This window comes from Adiantum capillus-veneris, chromosome 19 (genome assembly GCF_014529385.1).
Source record: "Adiantum capillus-veneris isolate H3 chromosome 19, ASM1452938v2, whole genome shotgun sequence".
In the NCBI taxonomy this organism is placed as follows: Eukaryota; Viridiplantae; Streptophyta; class Polypodiopsida; order Polypodiales; family Pteridaceae; genus Adiantum; species Adiantum capillus-veneris.
The window spans coordinates 96575708-96596232 of NC_140949.1; the positions used below are offsets into that span (position 1 = coordinate 96575708).

A 20525-nucleotide genomic window follows, 5' to 3' on the forward strand; every position below is an offset into this window, starting at 1 on the left:
ACTAGAGCATTGTCGCTCAACCTCTGTCTCTACCTTGGGGGATTCATCATTTAGTACCCCCCTATATAACGTACATTCATAGGGTATTAAGAAAACCCCTCTTTTAACATGTCTGAATGAATAAAATGACCCTTTATTTTAGGTTTTTTTTTTCAAAATTGAATATAAAACCCTCTTATTTTAATGTATCTTTGTTAAATTGCCTAAAAGTTTTGCATTTTAAAACCCCTTTTTTCAAACTCACGTTATACATTAACATGATTACATAGTGCACCCCCCAGTCTCTACAGAGTCTACTAGCACGTCCTGCACAACTAAAAGCTTTGTCTCATGAGCATGGTGGAGCTCACCTTCGAAAGAGACACGTCTGATCTCTTGCTCAAAGCATGCGAGCAACAAAACCGAGACTACGTCATCTCGAACCTCAGACACATGCATAGGATATACCAGGCCGTTGTGGGATCCTCTGGCAATCACTAATGAACCACAATGCATATGAAAAGACTACTCTCTAAGAATTATCTGACAACCAAATTATGCTAACTGTCTCACTGAGATCATGCTCTATCTCAGCTAAGGAACGTGATGCACATGCCATAGTGTGTACGAAGCACCACTAGACAAACACAAACAAATGTCTCCTGCACCCTCTATGTCAAACGCTGAACCATCGACCAAGTGTAGACAACCAAAACTCCCACTAGAGAAGGTGCTAAACTAGCCACGATGCGGTGTGACATGGGAAAAATGCATCCTCATCTAGCAACCAACATGGAGAAGCACCACTGCTCAAAGACATGTAATCAAGAGGAATGTTAAAGGCAAATGTGACATCACCGTCACTGGCATATGAAGACACTGCTCTAGCATGTGTCAAAACCCCACGTGCACCATGCATAGATCTCCGCTGATGTCTCATACGCCTGATCTCCGCTGATGTCTCATACGCCTGATCTCCGCTGATGTCTCATACGCCTGAAACAACGGCACCTGATTTGCCTTGTGTGACCACAATGCCAACATCATACGTATCGGCAAGAACGAGACCGTCGTCTCTCACTGTCACACATATCTGCTGCCATAAGTGAACACCAAAAATGACAACAAAGTGGGAGATCACTCGATCACTACACAATCATGAAAACCATGACCAAACACATCAAAATGAATGTCGCATATGTATAAAAAAAAGTCCACAATCTGCTATCTGTAAGCATAAACTGGGACAAACTGCTCAACCGAGCATAAAGCACATAACCATATACTCAAGTAGAGAGCAAACTAGCTCAAAACACATCCCAAAAGAGAAACTCCCTGCAAAAACCTATGAAACATGTGAATGTCTATTTGTAGCCACACAAGCATACGCTAATCCTCGCTCCTACGAGAGTGGGTACAAGAACACCAAACTGTGTCCAAGCTGACAAAACTTGTCAAAGTGAGAGTAAACACTCGATCATTGTCAAAGTGGGAATATAATACGCATAAACCATGGTGAGAATCTGGGAAAAATCTAGTAGAGTTTTCCTTGAAAACTGAGCAAAAACTCAAAAATCTCACCAAGTACACATGAAGAAATAGAGACTCAGTGTCTTGGTAGAAAAATCCACAAATGGAATGAATAGCACTATCAAAACCTTGGCAAAACAACTCACTCCTAACCAAGTGGCTCTATGGACATATACCTGTCCAAAAACACCTGTAAACTTGTGAACCTTCTACCTCTACGAGCTATACCAAACTCAAATTGTATCCACATAATGCATACATAGCATGAAACTGCACCAAACCATGCCAAAAGCTCTCTGTAATGCTCCCCACAGTCGTACATGAGCACTACATGTGCCACATAAGCTGGACTGCAAAGACTGTGAAACCTATGAGAAAAACCACTGGGAAACTGATAAACACTACCTCATCGATCGTTAAACACGTCGATCAAAAACACGTGCCAAGAGCTGAGTGTGCTAAGGAAAAAAATCGCTTCAAAATGGACCGTTGGAGCCGTATGTGTCGGTATGTGTGGCCGTCAAAGCCAAAAAATTGGGAATGTGTCAAAGCCAAAACGCAGTGGAGAGTATGTCGGAGCCAAATCTGCTCGGAAATGGGTGTGGGAGGGAAGCCGATGGCGAGGCTATGCTAGAGGAGAGCCCTGCTGCTCTTGCTATGTAGAAGCCAAGGAAAATTCTTGATGTCGTCTTTTGCCACTGGGCGGAAGCACGCTAGCCGAATAGCCACATGATCGGTGTCAAAACCGATATGTCGAGCCGTCAATGCTCAAAGCCGGTGCTGAGCCGTCGAATCAGTGTCAACAAATGATACCGAGGCCACCTTCCGCCGTCGAGCGGGAGTCTCCGATGCCGATGAGAACTCCGGAATACCAAGAAAACCGCCAAAATCGGTGTTGAAATTGATGCCAAAGTCGAAGAGAAAAACACCGCTGGAAGATATAGAGGCAATGCCGAGGAAAGCCGAGGCTTACTTGGCCGTGCCCACACACGCCTATTTGTAGATGTGTGCACACCTGCATCGAGAGCATACACTCCACTCTCATTGTCGTGACCAAAAGAACTCCGAAGCTCGAAGCTCTCTCTCTTTCTCTTTCTTTCTATGCTCGCTGGCGATGAGAGAATCACTCTCTCTCTCTCTCTCTCTCTCTCTCTCTCTCTCTCTCTCTCTCTCTCTCTCTCTCTCTCTCTCTCTCTCTCTCTCTCTCTCTCTCTCTCTCTCTCTCTCTCTCTCTCTCTCTCTCTCTCTCTCATGTGAATGCACCCTTGCACACAAAGGTAAAGAAAAAAAAATCAATTCTCTTCCTCTGTTCTCTGTAGAAACTCTATGTGTGTGTGTGTGTGTGTGTGTGTGTGTGTGTGTGTGTAAACACACAACCACACACTCTCTTCAATTCTCAAGTGCTCATGATTGCCCACCTTCAATGCTTCCAAGCCTTAGCCCCTTCCCAAGCTTGAATTACTTGGCTGACTTTGCTTTTGAAGCTTCACTTTTTCCTAATTGACTTTCAATCTCCAGCCCCTTGTGAACTGCTTGCTTCATGAGCTCCCTACAACTTTACCTTCAAAAGCTTTCAAGCTCACAAGGTTTTCTTTTCGCTAATGCACACAAGAAAGCCTTCTTGCTTGCTCAAGACCAAAACTGAGATCATGTACTGTACATCTGCTATCCACAAATTTGACTATGAGACCAAATCTAGCAATTGTAGATACAAACAAAAGATTCTTCTTGATCCCAGGTACATACAATACATCAACGAGTGTGAAAGGACTGCCATTTTGGAGCAGTAAGCACAATCTTTCCAACTCCTTGAACTGGATAAGAGGCGTTGTTGGCACAAGTGAATAAATTTCTATGAGGGATAGACTCAAGAGAGGTTAACAAATCATGATGTGAGGTAAGCCTGTTTTGTAGATTTTGCTGAATGAATTTGAGGAGTAATAGTGCGCTTCATAGACAATGCAATCAAAACATGAGCATGTGCATCTTTCACATCCCAATGAGCTTGCTTAGCCATAGACAAAACAGATGTGGCAATAGTAACCCTGCCACCAAAACTTGCAACATTGCCTACATCCTCAGAACCATGATGTACATGAATGCCCTGCACAATATTCTAGAAACCCGAAGGACATGTTACATCATGTAAGACCACATAGGGTAATTGTCCCCATCCAATCTATCCTCAATAACAAACATCTTGAACACATCTGTGTTGTTGTCAGCCATGGCAAATGCTGCATCTGATGTGAAAACTGCTCGAAAAGAGGAGAAACAAAGCGAGAACAACATGTGTTGTATAGCACAAACTGTAGAAGACTATAAGGGACCTGTTATGTGAAAAACGACACTGACAAAAATTCTACACAAAATGACAAAATAGCCTACGCATTACTTCCTATAGCGAAAATGAAGGTCAAAATGATATGGAATCAGAAATTTGAGCAAACCAAGCTCTGCGAGCTTACCTAGAGTATTTGTCGACCTACTGACGCGTGTCAAAGCTCATAGAAATAAAAAATGGTGACTAGGCATGTGTTGGAGCTACTGGCGACTAAGCTCGGGAGGATGAAACCTACTCTAATACCAATTTTTGGAATTAGGGTTGCGGGAAAACACACACAGCTTGGAGAAGATGAAGAAGCTCAAGGCACACTACAGAGAGTGTATTACGTAGTGTGCAATGAAAAGATAAGATTTCCCTAGAGTGTTGGGCGTATGTACAATGCACAAAGAAAAAAAACCTCCTAGTGACGGTAAAAAATGCGTCGGCGCTCCTAAGTGTGTTCACACACATCACTACCACATGTATATGGTAACAAATTTCATCACCAAAATTGAGATCATGTACTATACATTTGTCAAAGCAACAATTAGGGTTGCAGGAACACACACAGCTTGGAGAGACGAAGGAAGCTCAAGGCACACAACAAAGAGTGTATTACTTAGTGTGCAATGGAAAGATAAGATAGCCCTAGAGTGATGGGCGTATATACAATGAACGGGGGAAAAAAACCTCCTAGTGAGGGGAAAAATGCGCCAGCGGTCATAACTGTGTTCACACACATCACTACCACATGTATATGGTAACAAAATTTGCTTTAAGGAAAAGTGATATTATGATTTTGTTGTTGCTGCAAAGTTTGGCCATACCTTGCTTCTTTAGTTGTGTGTGTGTATATGTGCATGTACTTGCATGCGCATATATATGTGTGTGAGTGCATGTATGTCTATGTGTGTGTGAGAGCATGAAGTGAAGTTTTTTTGTTAATAAGAAATTAATTTGTGTGCGTGTGTCATGTGTGTGTGTATGTGTATGTATCTATATATGTATATATATATATATATATATATATATATATATATATATATATATATATATATATATATTTGTGTGTGTGTGTGTGTGTTTGTATTAAGCTTAATACATATACAAAAATAACATAATGTTTAAAAGACAACTAGCTTTAGATAACTAGACAATGATTTGTACAAAAAGGACTTAGTAATAGATTCAATTTTGTACAATATAGTAAGAATGAGTCATCATTCCAATAATTCTATACAAAAGTAATGGAATTGTGAGGTCATCCTAGTTGAAAATAATAGGGATCTTCAAGGTTGGAGAGTAGCTAAGCTAAACCAATTTAAAGTAAAGATAGCGTTTGTTGGACGAAGCGACTCACACACCCATGAAGTGCATGTAAACACTACCTAGATCAACATAATGTCAATCGAGGACATAGATGACACGATAGGCACACGGAGGAAATCTCTTTAGCTTGTGAAGCTGAGACCATCCTACACATACAACACTCTGGAAGGCCAACTAAACCACAATCAAGAACCTCACTGCTCTCAACTACACCACCTAGTCGCATACACACATACAGAAGGTAACTCACCTAATCATGCCAGATTCGTATGAAACTTAAGGAACACGATCCCCTTACTAGGATACACCTGTCCCTACGCTTCTACACTCAAAACCCTCACTCTAAACCCGTCTGCGGAAAATGCGTAGGATGACAGAGCAGAATTTTGAAAGTGCTTGAAAGTGAAATTTATGAGTACCTATGCGTAGCTTATGTCGCCACGATTCTATAGACTACTAGCACGCAGAAAACAGACATCGTTTGATACACTTACGGCCACAAATAGCTAGTAGATGCGTCGGCATGTGCACTTCGTCTCGCGTGGAATGCTTGGCGTTGTCGCGTGGCTCTCCTCGAGCCTACAACAATGGTGCAGTCGGATCTCCAATGTGTTGAGCGAGCCGGGCGTAGCGAGAGGATAAAGCTCACGCTCACTCTCTTTCTCTCTCACACAAAGTAGACGGCAACGCTGAAGTTTTGATTATGATTAAAGTCTCCTTTACAAAATGACCTAGGTACCTTATATACTAAGGCTACCTTATGTTTAACCAAAAATGGGGTTGAAAGGGTCAAATGGCTTTGTATTTACAATCTGGAAGTGCCATTGCACCCCGGCTTCTGAAACTAGAATAACTACTCATTACAAATGACGTTTATAGCCATAATCCGCAGCATTTCATAACTCGCAAAAGCTAAGACTTTGGTACGAAACTTGAGTTATGTTGTATTGTTGACCCAGCGGTCAACAGCGTTCTCAACTACATCCATATCAACAAGACAATAGATTTGTTACCCTGGATTATGTAATGGAGTTGTGAGGGTAATCGTGGTTGAAAATAGCAAGGATCTTCAAGGTTGGACAACAGCTAAGCTAAACCAATTTCAAGTAGAGACAACATATAAACAAGACGAAAGATTCGTTAGCCTTGAATACATATTGCAAGTGTCAAAGAACTTATCAATTTTTATCCTTGTCCTACTTAATTTTTAAAAAACTTACACTACTATCCAAAAATAAATAAATAATAATGTAAAGCATGAGAAGGCCATCACCCCTTCTGATGATGCTGTCTTTAATGTATGATAAAGTAAGTTTTGTTTTACAAAGCATTTTTCACGTTTTGAATAATCCAAGTTAACCCCTATTCTCCAAGAAGCTTCTTCACGATCTATGCAAGCCAAAAAGAAATCCTTTATCCAATTTTTAAAAATTTTAATCCATCCTTCCTTTATTCAAATTTTGTTAAAAAAATTTAATCCATCCTTCATTTATTATATTTTCAAAGAGATTTGAGAATGTCAGGACAAGGATCCTAAGGAGCAAGGCTCGACCTAGAGGGTCAGGGACCTGAGGCAAGGGCTCAAATTGGACCAGTGTGGACTCGGGATCCATATTGTGGCTAGGGCTAGGATCCGGCCTATATATAGGGTGGTAGGGCGGTGGATTTGGCATCTCAATCTCCTAGGTCTTACAATGGTATCATAGCTCATGGGAGGAGAAGCTCGAGGAGGGGGCGGGGGGCAGCTGAAACTGGCATGACTTTTTGCATGGGTCCTCTCTCTCCCTCTCCCTCCCTCCCTCTCTCTCTCTCTCTCTCTCTCTCTCTCTCTCTCTCTCTCTCTCTCTCTCTCTCTCTCTCTCTCTCTCTCTCTCTCGCTCTCTTCTCTTTTTGGGAAGGCTGTGGGAGGGCCTCTTCTAGATGCTGCAAGGTGGGCATGGCCCCTTGAGTAGAAGAAGAGAATCTCGCTACTGGCGTGGGAGGGGTCACTAAAATAGGAGTGGTCCGGCAGTCGACCTACACCGAATTAGGCCAGAGAGGGATCGTTGGGAGCGTGCCATCATGGGGAGCATGTTTTGTCACAGGGTTTCCTTGAAAGGAGCACCCGTGCGAGCTACATCTCGTGCATGATCTGTGCATAGGCGTCCGAGTCTACCATCACTACAACAGGTTAAATTTTTTTTATTTTTTATTTTTATAAACCAAACTTTGCATGATGTGGTTCCCATAGGCAGCAATGAACCTTTCCTTGCATGCATCGCCAACTCAAGGCATGCACATGTTATCAGATTCTTTTAGGGCACTATATGTAAGACATGTAAAGCTACATAGCCTGCAAGGCATGCAATGGCATTGGCCAAATAAATGGCTTTTACGATTGATGGTATTCACTTCAAGGATGGGATCTTGTAAGTATATTGAGGCCACGGAAACACATAATCCATGAAGGGGAATCGAGCCTAGCCATTAGCAAACCGCATTCATCTTCCAACCTTTATATGGATGGTCAACACAAATAGTGCCACACTTTTATGAGTTTTCACATCCCAATGATCGGGTCGAGCAAGTTGCACAAGGCTTGAACTTTAGCAGGAAATTGGCATGACTGCAAGCAACAAGAATGGCTGATTTTGATGCAATTTTTGCATGGGTACAAGCAAGCTTTGAAATCATGACTTATGGTGGAGGGGGAGCTTGTTCCAAGGAATGTTTGTCACGGACAAATGTCACAGTGTTCAAGCAAGGCCTTTTGCATATACGATGCATGGTACATGTCATGGTATGGTAGTTCTTGTGAATCTCATGGAGATCGGCACAGCCTGTTACTACCCTTGATCAAGAAGGCTTAGGGACCTTGACAAGGCCGACCATTACCTCCAATTCACCAAGGTAAATTCTTTGTAAATGCTCGACAAGGTTGACTTTCTTTTCTATGCAATTGTAAATTGGCTAAGAGTATCTGTTTACTATGAATATCACGACTTCATGCGTACTTAGGAGAAGCAAGGCTTCCTTTTCGGCATTTGGTATAGCGTTTTCCAAGGTCTGGAATATGCTGTTAGCATACGAAATGGGGAAACCTTGCCAAGATGTTTGCAGGTTCTTAGCACACTACCAGAAACCTGGCCAAAGTGCTGGCCACCAGTGGGCAACAATGTTCGTCAACTTTCATTGTATGTTTGTTTTTATCTATGCTTTACTTTTCATTTTTGAAATCTCTGCTATGTAAAGCAAAGTGCTTGCGCAGACTCCATATGACGCCACTGTATCAAGCAAAGTGCTTTGCCTGTCTTCATGTGAAGCACTGCTTCTCTTTTGTGCCAAGGTATTCTTGATTGACTCCCAATCGATGATAATGGCACACATCTTTTGCACTATATGGCTATAATCTCACAATTTACAAAACGGTGCAATGTGATGTATCCATGCTAGTGTAATCATGCTTGCACGTCTACCAACGGCTCACAAGGTTGAGATTGTCATTACAGCCACGAGCCTTTTATTCTATTTTTTGCTATGTATGCACGACGTACTAGTTTGCTCGACGTATGACACTACATAATTGTATACGCTTCCGCTGTAACACTAAATACTCCGTCAGGGACAAGGACGTACCGGATCTCGTAAAACATTTTTATGTTATTCACAAGCAAAGTTCCGTATTTACAATTACCCTGCTCCAGTCACGATCACATAGATGGTATGTGGGTCACGATGTGACTTATGGTACCTCTCTCTCTAAGGGCAAGGTACATGTCCAAAATTGTATGATTATCAGATAGGGTAAGCCTCTCTCTACGAGGGTGTGTAGTTGTACGCTTATAGGATACGCTATGACACAGAGATGGTCTGTATGGGATCCTATGCACACGGGGCATACAACACATTTGAATAAGGGGTTTTCCTCAGTCCCAGCATTCTCTCTCTCTCTCTCTATTTCTCTCTCTTCCCAACTTCTATGCGGGAAAAGTGAAACTAGGTATGATTTTATTCACATCCTTCTATGTCAATACTGTAACTGGAAGGGCTACGAGCCAAGAGGAAGGGCTAAGAGCCATCTCTTACCCCCTATTTTGGCATGTCTAAGAGACATCTGTTTGTAGTCCATTAGTGATTGATTTCAAGACTGACCACTTCTATCCAGTTGAGTATCCATTGATTATAATGGTCAAGCAAGATTCTTGCCATTAATGATTTTTTGGGCATTATTTTAGCACTCTACACTTTAAGTGTGAAAGTCAAGTTGAGTTTTTGAACGTCTTCAACTCATAAGGGCTTATCTCTACCAAGGTGTATGGATGAAGCCAGCATTGCAGACCGCGCGACAGTTCACAAAAACCCAAGATTATGGATTTTTGGGTGTGAAAAAGATCTATGACTCCAACTTCAGTGGATATCCTCTTAGCACTAAAAGCGGCTATATGAGTATAATTTTGAGGTAAGACCTGGCTCGTGATTACTAAATCACTTAGTAAGAGCTGATGGTCAATTCAAGGAACCTTCACACTTGCATTTTCAAAGAAAGAAGTCCATAGACTACCAAGGGTTCGTGGAAAAATTTCAACTTCCACCACGACAAACCCAAGGGGGGTCACGGACATAGTCCAAGGGCCGTAGTCCAAGGGCTAGCTGCTAGTTGAGTCGTTTTCTTACAAAGTTTAGCCAAGGGGTTTGGATTGCAAAGGCAACACCCAAGGTTACATGTGCAATAGTACTTGCATTTCACTAGTTTTCAATTAGTTTTCCTAGGCCTTTGCGGGCGGGAAATTTGGGCAAGTGCCTTTTCATTACGGATTAGTGAACACTATGTTCAACCTTCAGGTACGCATCTGATTTGGTTTTGTTTCTTTTGTTTTGATTTTCTACATAGGATGCATACACTATGTTTTCTCTTCAGAGACATGACAAGGTCATGTACACGCCAAACAATTTGGGTTGGTGTCCAACATAAGTTTCCGCATTATGCAGTTATAGACCCACTTGTAGGGTTTATTTGGCACATGTTATCACATGGGATGAAACATGGTCTAGGAAGTCAAGGAGTTCAGTTTATCCAGTGTGGAACAAGGCTAATGAGGGTCCCTGTCACTCCCATTGTAGAGTGTTTGCAATTACCTCTACGCACAGGTACATCTTGTACTTGAAGGATGTTGTTTTCTCAAACACCATTACATGAGAGATATTCCACATGTAGAGAATATGAGTCTTTGGGATTGACACTGGATCCCACTATTTCAAGTATGTGTCACAACAAAGTCCCTCTGTGCTGGTCAAATCTGTTCTCTAGACCATTTTCAGCACGATGTATCAGGAGCAATTTCGGTGGCCAGAAATTTTCGGTTACTTAGAATGACTTGTTAACACTAGGTTGGTAACCTAACAGGACATAAAAGTGTCCTTTCAAGGTTTTGAAAAAAACCTCCAAAACCATAGTAGATCCACTCATTTTGTAAAATCCTTTTATGAGGTTATAGTTCAAGGCCTACTATACATGTAAAAAATAAGAAACTTGAAAAATTTCTCATCTTTTGGTCACACCAAGCCTCCAAAGTTGATGGACCAGTACATTTTCATCAAAACAGTCATTTCTTACGTTTTGTTGCATTAAAATAAGATTAGGGATTTTTGTAGGACTTGAGATAAACTCCCTAGTTAACTTCAATGGGTTGGTGATCTATACATATGATTGCTTCTCACTCACTATATTTTGTTTTGCCAAAAGAAATAGGTACAAAAAAGTTGAATTTTTACCATTCTGCAAACCTATCATCAAAGTTTCTATAGCCACACTCAATACAAATAATATATGCATGTTTTCTTAGTTCCCTATCGTCCTTTAGGTTCATAAGGAGCCATGGAGCATGCTAAAAGAATAATACATCTCTTACCAAGGAGAATCTTGGGGACAAAGATGAAGTGCTAAATACATGAGTAAACATGAAAAAACTGGGTTCAACATTATGAGTTGTAGAATCCCATAGAAACTATTCAATATCTAGCCAAATTTGATCCTTATGACTAGATATGGTTACTACCTACAAAATTCATGTAGTTGTCACAAGAAATTAACAATATTGAAAAAGCTATACTTGATATACTAGAATGTTTCGTTTTCTTCTATAATTGGAAAAATCAACCATCGTTGTCTACTATGCAAAATAGGGTATTTATTGGTGCCCCAAAACTCAAGGAATATTAGCTTTATGTTACAATATGCGACATAGAAAATCAAAACTACATTTGGATATCATGAAAGCCACCAAAAAGTCATAGAAGAGCTAAAATTGGCTTTAAAAAAAGGATTTGACAATTTTTGTAATTTGGTCATAACTTACAACTTTAACATTTATTTCTCCCTAGAAGCATCAGGACATGTTGAGGACTACTAAAGATAGTTCTCTAGCATTATAGACCTCACAAACATGAATTCTAGAGTGGTATAGTTGCAAAAAGTTGAAAAAAGCCAAAAACAGGACTCATTTTTTCACACAGTTTAGGTTGTGAAATGTTGTGCAAGGACAAGGTTAAAGATGGAATTGATATTCCAAAAAAATGTCGAGTTTTTTTCAGCTCATGAGACAACTTTCTAGACAGATAGCACCTCAAAATCCATTTTGAAAATCTTAACATAATTCAAGGAAAATGGTCACTTAATAGGACATAAAAGTGTCCCATTACCAACCTAGTGTTAAGGTACAAGTGCAGCTAAGCAAAATTACAATATGGTTGTTTATGCATATAGAAAGGCTCTAAGTTGTTGGTGAAAAGATTTCATTGTTTGTACCTAGAAGTGATTAATGTTTCCCTTTTATTATGGTTCAAATGGTTCAGCACGGCTTGAAAATGATTGCGACGGAAAGTATTTAGTTTCTTTTGAGAACTATTTACATCCCTCTTTATTGTGTGCTAGGAGCATCACATTTGCCATAAGTATTGGCAAGGATGCTCAAGGATATACACTTTTGGATCTGTTTTTTGCTAAATGGATGCACTCTGGGTGTTATGGGTCTTAGTGTTTAGCAAAGTCTGATTTGGAATGGCATGCATATTCATCCAGTTGTTGCTTTTGAAGCATTTTTTCACTCTATGTGCAACATCTCTACGAGATTATGTTTGGATCTACCAATCACCAATAGAGGTCATGGCTCGGTGTGGGTGCTTGTGGATCTTTCATGTTAACTAAGATGGCTATTCATGACATTGCCATTTTCTTAGCAATGTTGTACGTCATTGGGCTCCCCGTTTACCAGTCATTTGGAAGAATGTCTGTAAACCGTGGGGAATCCCAGTCACCTCACTACTGTCAATATCCAAGGGGATAGGTAGTTGACAATAGTTATGCTACTAACACTATCCACGGGGATAGGTAGATTACAAAGTGTAATCTTGTGCTAAAGGATATGCAAAGTGCGTACATTAGCACCATGCAATCCAATTAATATGCATTTATTGCTCTAGGTGGAGTTTGCTTACCATAAGTTAAAGCATGTTTGCGACTAGGTTTAGTCTCTTCATGTATAAGTCAGGTCCTCACCTTGAACACTAGTTGTGGTGGGGTTGTTTATTGATGAAATTTGAGAACAAGTCAAGGACTTAAACTTGGCTAATGAGTTATATCATCAAGTTACTTTCATGGAAAGTGAAAAGAGGTACCTGAAAATACATCTCTATTGTACTCGTTTAGCATGCTCATTTGCATTCTAAATGGAGTCTACACACTATGACTAGATGGGAACTGGTAACACAACATGGTTGCAAATGGACAACAATATGAAAAATCAAGATGGCACTCTTGGTTTCATTGAACCTCCTATTGAACCGTGTTGCGGTCAAGCATACAATTGGATCCATGAAGGATGCCACTGTGGAGAACATTAGTGTATCACCACTCTTGTTTTCGAGGACGAAAACGCTTCTCCAACGGGGGAGTAATGTAAGGACAAGGATCCTAAGGAGCAAGGCTCAACCTAGGGAGTTAGGGACCTGAGCCAGGGGCTCGGATTGGACCATTGTGGAATGGGGATCCATATTGGGGCTAGGGCTAGGAGTCGGCCTATATATAGGATGGTAGAGCGGTGGATCCGGCATCTCAGTCTCCTAGGTCTTACAGAGAAGCTATTCTAGTTTTTTTCCATATTTCGAGCCATAAATTAGGCCCAACAACTTGACAAGCCCAAATAGTGAAAGTATACATCGAATTAATTAGAACAAGGTGTTAATAAATTTATTTTTTACTTAGTTTATGTTTCAAAGTTTGGGTAAAGCATCTACCCTTCACCAATGACCAGTATTTAGCTGCTAATTGAAGGACAAAAAGTGACATAACAGGTAAGTAATCAGGCCAACTAGTTTCGTGATCAAGTCCCAAGTCTTAGTAAGCGAAGAGGGATGGCCAAGATTCCCATCTCAAGCCATACTACAATTTCCATGTTTACGCCGACATAGTTGCACACTACATAGCGACCCTCTCACACACACTCAGTAATCGGTAATGCAAGGCTAAGTGGGGGAGTAGGAACCCCTCACCATTTATATAGGCAGTGCTCGATGAGAGGAATCCAGCAAGGAGGCGTTGTGTAGTGATCTCAAAACTCGCATAGTATCCAGCAAGTGAGCTCTAGAGAATCCACGCTTTGATTGAGTATGCAAGAGCCAAGGGTATATAGACATTGGCAGGAGTCTCAAGAGTATTTCCCTCATGTTGGCATAGGGGAATTTATTAGTATGCAGGGAGGGTTCATAAAACTTCGAGGAGATATGGATAGTGTGAATCTCATTCGGGTACAAAGAGTAATGTAAGCAACGAACTCAGAGGAGCTTGGCATAGATCCAACACAGGGGCTAAGGAAGAAAATAATAGTAGTAAACAAGGGTCAGTAAAATCTCCATAATGGTACACCCTCATAAATGAGGAGGTTGGTGCGGGAGTTCCCACGAGTTGAAAAACATAATACGTTTTAATAATTATAAAGGTGGGTGATTTCCCACTATCAAAGGTGGGTAATTTTTTTAGGGGGAAGCCATATCAAAGACCAAAACGTGGCTTCAACATTTTACCAAGCTAGGTAAGAGGGGAGAGAAATGGGATCAGGAGGTGGATGAGTGTCAAGGAGTGTCAGTGACAAAAGTGAGTTTGTGTGTGTGTGTGTATCTATATATGTATATGTACATATATGTGTGTGCGCACATGTGTGTGTGTACATGTTCACACATGCACACATGCCAAATTAATCTTTGTTTTAGTAAGCTATGACATTAGGTTGCTAATTTGTTTTGTATCGTGGTCCTAGGGTCCTCACCATTATGCTCCACATTGGACTAGGTTTATGAATACCCAGTTTACTCGAAGTGTTTGCATGCACATGAATGACTTATTTTCCACTTGTAAATTCAAATGTTGGGACCCAAAGAAAGCCTAGCAAAGTTAAAAAGATGATCACTGTCTCTCAAATGCACACTTGGCATGACTAGATTATGTAGGGACCCAAGAATTAACATGTGGTGGTCGAAGAATTTGACGAGCTCACATGGTTGTATGAATTTACTTTATGCACTTGCACTGCTTTTTTTGCTAAGTTGGTGTCTTAAGACTCTTTTAGGACAAGGCAAGGAAGTGTTTTGAATGGTTAAATAGTTCACGGGTGATTGTTCTGAATGGTTCGATGTTCTGGGGTCAATGCATGTTCTCTAGAGCCATTTTGGGCAAAAAACTTTTTGTTTTTCCCCTTGTCATTATTTTTGGCTTCTTCAATTTGCCAATTTCTGATATCTGTTGCCCCTCCCATCCAATGCATCAACACTTGTTCACTTGCAATGTTGTTATGCTAGTTGGCTATTGAGCCCTTTTAATTTGGCATCACACCCTCAAATGCATCTACACTTAAATTGTGTGTTTGAACTTTGATCACATATGGCCCTATCTGATGTGCTATGCCGCTCAAGCTTGGTTCTTGCGGTGGGAGGGATTTGTAATGGGATGCATTTAGTACACAAAATAGTTTCTATGATGTTTTGAAGCCACTAATAAAGGTTTCAATGCTATTTCATAAGGCCATGCAACACTCTATTAGTCCATTTAGCCTACCTTGTTTTGCTTTGCATGTCCATACAAGCGCTTCTTCAAAGCCAAGCCAGGCTCCGCTCTACCTAGAGTACCCTGCCTCCACATGTATACGACCCAAGCCTTGCTAGAGCCCCTTTTTCACCTTGATATGCCCGTAGACACCTAGCTGAGATAACAAGGGCTTATGTGTGCATCTGTGGTTTTTAAAGTGTTTGAACATGCATCTCTTTTCCCTTGGCTATTTGAGAATGATGCCAGAAGGCACTGGTGAATTTGCCCCACAAACTGTGTACGTTAGGGCTCATATCAAGGCCATCAATATTAGGCATATCCTTTCAAGCATGCACGATTTTATTTTTAATCACAGACATAAACAAGAGACCATGCTAGTTCAAAAACACCAAGCACCTCCTCCTTTTCCAAAGGCCATAATTGGACCAAAATTGCATCACCCTTATGTATGCCTAGAGACATATCAGTAGCCTCACCGTAGCTCATGAGTATTCCAGAAAAGTTACTTATCAAAAGCTCCCTATATCACCTGTGTTCAAGAGGTTACTAATAATACCTAAATATTCACACTACATTTACATTTTTGGAAAAACTAATAATCCTCTTCGGTTAACTCATGTGATATGATACACATTTTGAAAAGCGATTGCCTTGGAACGAATAATCTCATCCGCAAGCAATACGATCTCCTCATCACCCTCTGTCTCCTCATCACTCATGGAATCATTGTCAAACTCATCATGAGTCTGTAGGTCTTGTCATTGGCCTCCTCACAATAATTGGCGATATGCAAGCGAGTAGGTGCATACACATTTGCATATATGATTTGCATGTGGAGGGTGTTCTACCACATGGTTATGGATTTGACTAGGATATTGTGCTCAAAGATATGGATATGATCTATGGCTAAGGCCATTAGGCATTTAGTTACAGCTAGGAGATGAGCAACGAGGATATGAAGAGTGATGTGGAACTTGATGATGATTTTGAGTGATGTAGAGACATTGATTAATGAGGAGATGATCGATGCTTTTTTGGATCAACTAGGTCTGATTTATATTGACACTTATTTGGGCTAGCCTCGGGCATTATGGCGATGATGTATGATGATTGAGGATCAATCAAAGCTCAAATTGTGCTTTTATGACTCGTCTATTGAGAGGCTAGTAGACCCTATGCTGACATTGTCTATGACTTTTGCTACTGTTTAGAGTTAATTTTTAGAGAAGTTGGTCATACGTGTTCCTTGTGCATCCGTTCTCATTAAACAGGAGTTTGATGGTGATACTTTGTTGATGTTGAAATACATGCTTGGTGTTTTTAGATGTTATGCATCAGGCTCTCTTAGTGTTTTGTTGTGCCAATGGTGCATTGTCATTCCTGCTTGGAGAGTTAAATCATGCTTTACTTGGTTTTCAGGTGGGCATTGACAACATCCCATAACAAGCATTGTTGATAGAAGATATGTCACAACTTCGACGTTGATTTGGATGGCAAACTTGGAGAATTGCAATGCACGTAAACCTGCCGGCTGCTCAGAGAGAGAGAGAGAGAGAGAGAGAGAGAGAGAGAGAGAGAGAGAGAGAGAGAGAGAGATTTTTCATTATCGTCCTTATAGGTCAAACATGACCTATGGGACCAACAAAACATACATAACGAGAGAGAGAGAGAGAGAGAGAGGGAGAGGGAGAGCGAGAGGAAGAAGAGAGTTTTAACCTGATATGGGTGCCCTATTTTCGTTTTGATGTGTAACCATTTCTCCATCCTGGATTTCTGAACCCTCCATTTAGTGTGTAATCACTCTTAGTTTTGGTGAAATGGAGGACTCGCGGACACTGTGAGTCTACTCTCTCCCTCTCTTACATACGATGGCCGGCTTTATAACTCTGGACGACTTTTTAATGGAGTTCCACCGGATTACGTTGTGCCCACGAATTCCGTTAGCAGTTTCCTCCTACTTCATTGGCACCATGGCAAGATTTTTCGCAAAGCGTGTTGCAAGTACCAGTCAATGGCATTGCTTTGAATTATCCAAATCCTTTTCCTACTAGACCAGCTACCACACTAATTGCAGGTTCACATTTTTTTTGTCTTCCATAAATCGTCACTAATTGTTAGGTAAACAAAGCTACATTCTTAAGATTGGTGTCACTGTGGACTGGTGTAAGCTCAGAATTTAATTGCAAGTTCACAATTTTTTCTTCTTCCATAAATCGTCACTAATTGTTTGGTAAACAAAGCTATATTCTTAAGATTGGTGTCACTGTGGACTGGTGTAGGTTCAGAATTTTCTGTACACTGCTTTTTTCTCACCTACGTGGGACAAGCTGTGGAGAGAATGTGCGTGCCATTAGCAAGGATTATGCAAGCTAACTAGAGCAATTGGTAGCATTTTGGAGGGATTTTACAGGCGTAACCGAACAGTATGACATTGGTGTGCATTTATGTATTCATCCACAATTCAAAAGCACCTTGTAGTCGGAGAAGTGAAGATTGAAGTGACTTTCCCTTCGATGAATGCGCATAATTTATGTCATGGATATGGATCACACCGCACGAACGATGGAGCCATAGAGCAAGCACATGGATACATGTTACCACAAAACACAAAGTTTGGGTTCATATCTACTTACAAGGAAACATCTTTTATAAAGGCGGTAGGATTTAGAGAATTACAAATTAGTGATCCTGTTGTGCATAGTGGCTTGCAGCTGACACTATATAGATGCTTTTATTATATTTTGCGGGAGGCATTGCAGGAGGCATCCTACCCCAGCGCTCCACCCAAGGCGTCATCACCTTTGACACGAGGTCATCGATATGGTACGACATACCATATTTAATAGACTCTCTTCAATAATTTGATTTTCTGATTGGTTTCATTTTCAAATCTAGACGTTCGAACTAAAGTAAAGGAGAAGGAAGCAAAAGACGAGAAAGCAAAAGCTAGGTCCACTCATGCTCATGGTAGTACACTGTTAGGTAAGATTTCACCTTTAGCCATGTTTAGCCTTGGGTTTTCTCATGTCGGGTTGTGTTTAGCCATGTTTAGCCTTGGGTTTAGGCCACATGGCTCATGTACCCCTTAGGCATTTTTTCCTACTTTCCCCGGGACCCCATAGGCTAGCGGTCTCTACTTTTTGTATTTTCCCTATTTATGAAGCATTTTCAAGGTCGTCGAGGTATTGGGCTGGGTCGGGCGGATTAGGCCTATATATGTGCAGGGGGGGTCACCTCTAACAGCATAGCAATAGAGCCCAGAGGGGGGCACCCTTCCTTGGGTGCCCCAAGGGGACTTGCGTTTTTGCTCAGCAGGAGAGCCACAAGCCTTGTGATCATGCAGCGGTAGGGTTTCTCATCCGAGGTCTAGATCCAGACTTAGATCTAGCTAGGAGGAGGTACACCAGATCTATGCTCTCAGAGCATGTTGGAGATGTACCCATGTGGAGACTATGTCAGTGGTCTTGTGGGCAGGAGGAGGTAGCAGTGTCAGTAGCAATCGCAGTTGTGTGTATTTCTTGTCTATCTGTTGGCATGTTGGATCTAACAATTTGTATTAATAAATTGGATTTCATAAGAGAAATAAACAGGCACTCGTTGTTGCTGTCCAGCCCCTGCCCCTGCGCCGCCTCCCTCGCTCTAGCCCCGCCCGTTGCCCCCTCGCTCTAGCCCCCATTCGTGCTCCCTTGCTCCATCCCCCTCGCTCCAGCCCCCCCTCCTCCCACTACCCCTTCCACATGCTGCCCATGAGGCTCCCTGAGAGAGCTAAACCAAGAATGTTGGGGAGTCATGTGTGTGGTGGCTCCACTATCAACAACCCAAGTACCTGATTGCGGTGTAGCAAGAGCATGGTCCATTGTCGCGACACGAGCGGTCCCCGTCTCGTGAGGCTACAACTGCAGTCGATGCTGTCTGTTTCTCCCTGTTGGTCTTGTCTCGCTTCTTCTTTTGCATTCTGATTCTTTGTGCCCTTTCTTGTGATAGTGGTAACATTCGATGTCCTTGTTCTTCTTCTTCTTCTTACCTTTACCTTTCTTGTTACCTCCTTTAGCTATCAAAGCTCCTTCTGCATCAACAACACCTCCGGCTCGGAATGCGGAGTGCCCCTCGATCTGTCTGAGGGAAGGGAGAATCTCATCCCAAGTTGGAAAAAAGGTACGTCCAAATTTGAGCAAACTCTGAAAATAGGGATCAAAGCGTGGGGGAAGCTTGAATTGTAAGAGGTCAGCCATGCGTACCGAGGTGATGTCGCCTCCGACAGAGACAAGGTCGTCCCAGAGTTCCCGCATGCGGCGGGCCAACCCATCGAGTGAGTTGAAATCCTTGAATTGGAGGTTGTACAACTCCTGTTCAAGTGTGATTTGCCTCGAAAATGAGATCTCCTCAAACTTGTCAAGAATCCGTCTCCACAATGGATGTGCATGCTCCTCTTTGGAAACTTCCTTCGTGATGCAGTCCGAGAGGTTCATCATAAGAAAGATGAAGACTCCTATGTCCGGATCCACCCACTCGTCGATCTAGGCATGAGTAGCGGTGGGAAGGGAAGGCGCTGTGTAGCCGAATGGGTGAAATCATTCAACCATTCCCAGAGTCGATTGTAGGCAATGATTGTTCGGACTCGTGTCCTCCACACAAAATAGTTGTATAAATCCAACTTCTTGTCCTCAATAAACAGGGTGAGGGCATAATTGTTGGATGTTGCATTGGCAAATGCCGACATAGGCGCAGAAGTGGAAGTGGCCGTAGTCACCGAAGACGTAGTGGCCCCCTTCTGGGACTGCTGCTGTAACTGTTTTGCAAAAAAACGCAAGGGGTCCAAAAAACGCTAGGTGAGATCTACAGTTTCTTTGCGATGGAATGGTGCAGATCTGCTAGTGCTAGGCCTTGGGGAAGATATCGATGCAGATTCTCCTCAATGCTTGGCGATTGATACCATGTGAGAGTGAGCAGCGGAAAGGGTGTGAGCCACGTGCGCCGAAAACGCTGGAGAGAGAGAGAGAGAGAGAGAGAGAGAGAGAGAGAGAGAGAGAGAGAGAGAGAGAGAGAAACACAAGTTCTCTGCAAATTGCTCTCAATGCACAATTTGAATGACTACAAGACCCTAAGCATTCTATTTATAGAATCGTAGGTTGAGGTAGGGCAAAATGTGTAATTGGTGCAAAAAACATAAAAACCCAAAAATGGCTGAAAATGTATGTACCCAGCTAGGCTCAGAAAATGACCGGCCGGACACGTGCTAAAAGTGTTCGCCCGTGCAATCTACACAATGTGCGATGGGTGGCCAAC

General features: G+C 41.8%; 1 protein-coding gene across 1 annotated transcript in view; it reads left to right on the forward strand.

Annotated features, from left to right (window-relative positions):
• Nucleotides 1–16902: 16902 nt before the first annotated feature.
• The window catches only part of LOC147434512 (uncharacterized), an 89655-nt gene continuing 86032 nt past the window's right edge, over nt 16903–20525 (forward strand). The window contains exons 1-3 of the mRNA XM_086489966.1: nt 16903–17313; nt 17519–18062; nt 18135–18221. Of these exons, the coding sequence (XP_086346092.1) occupies nt 17684–18062; nt 18135–18221 (466 nt within the window). The 5' untranslated portion in view covers nt 16903–17313; nt 17519–17683. The remainder of the gene's footprint in view (nt 17314–17518; nt 18063–18134; nt 18222–20525) is intronic.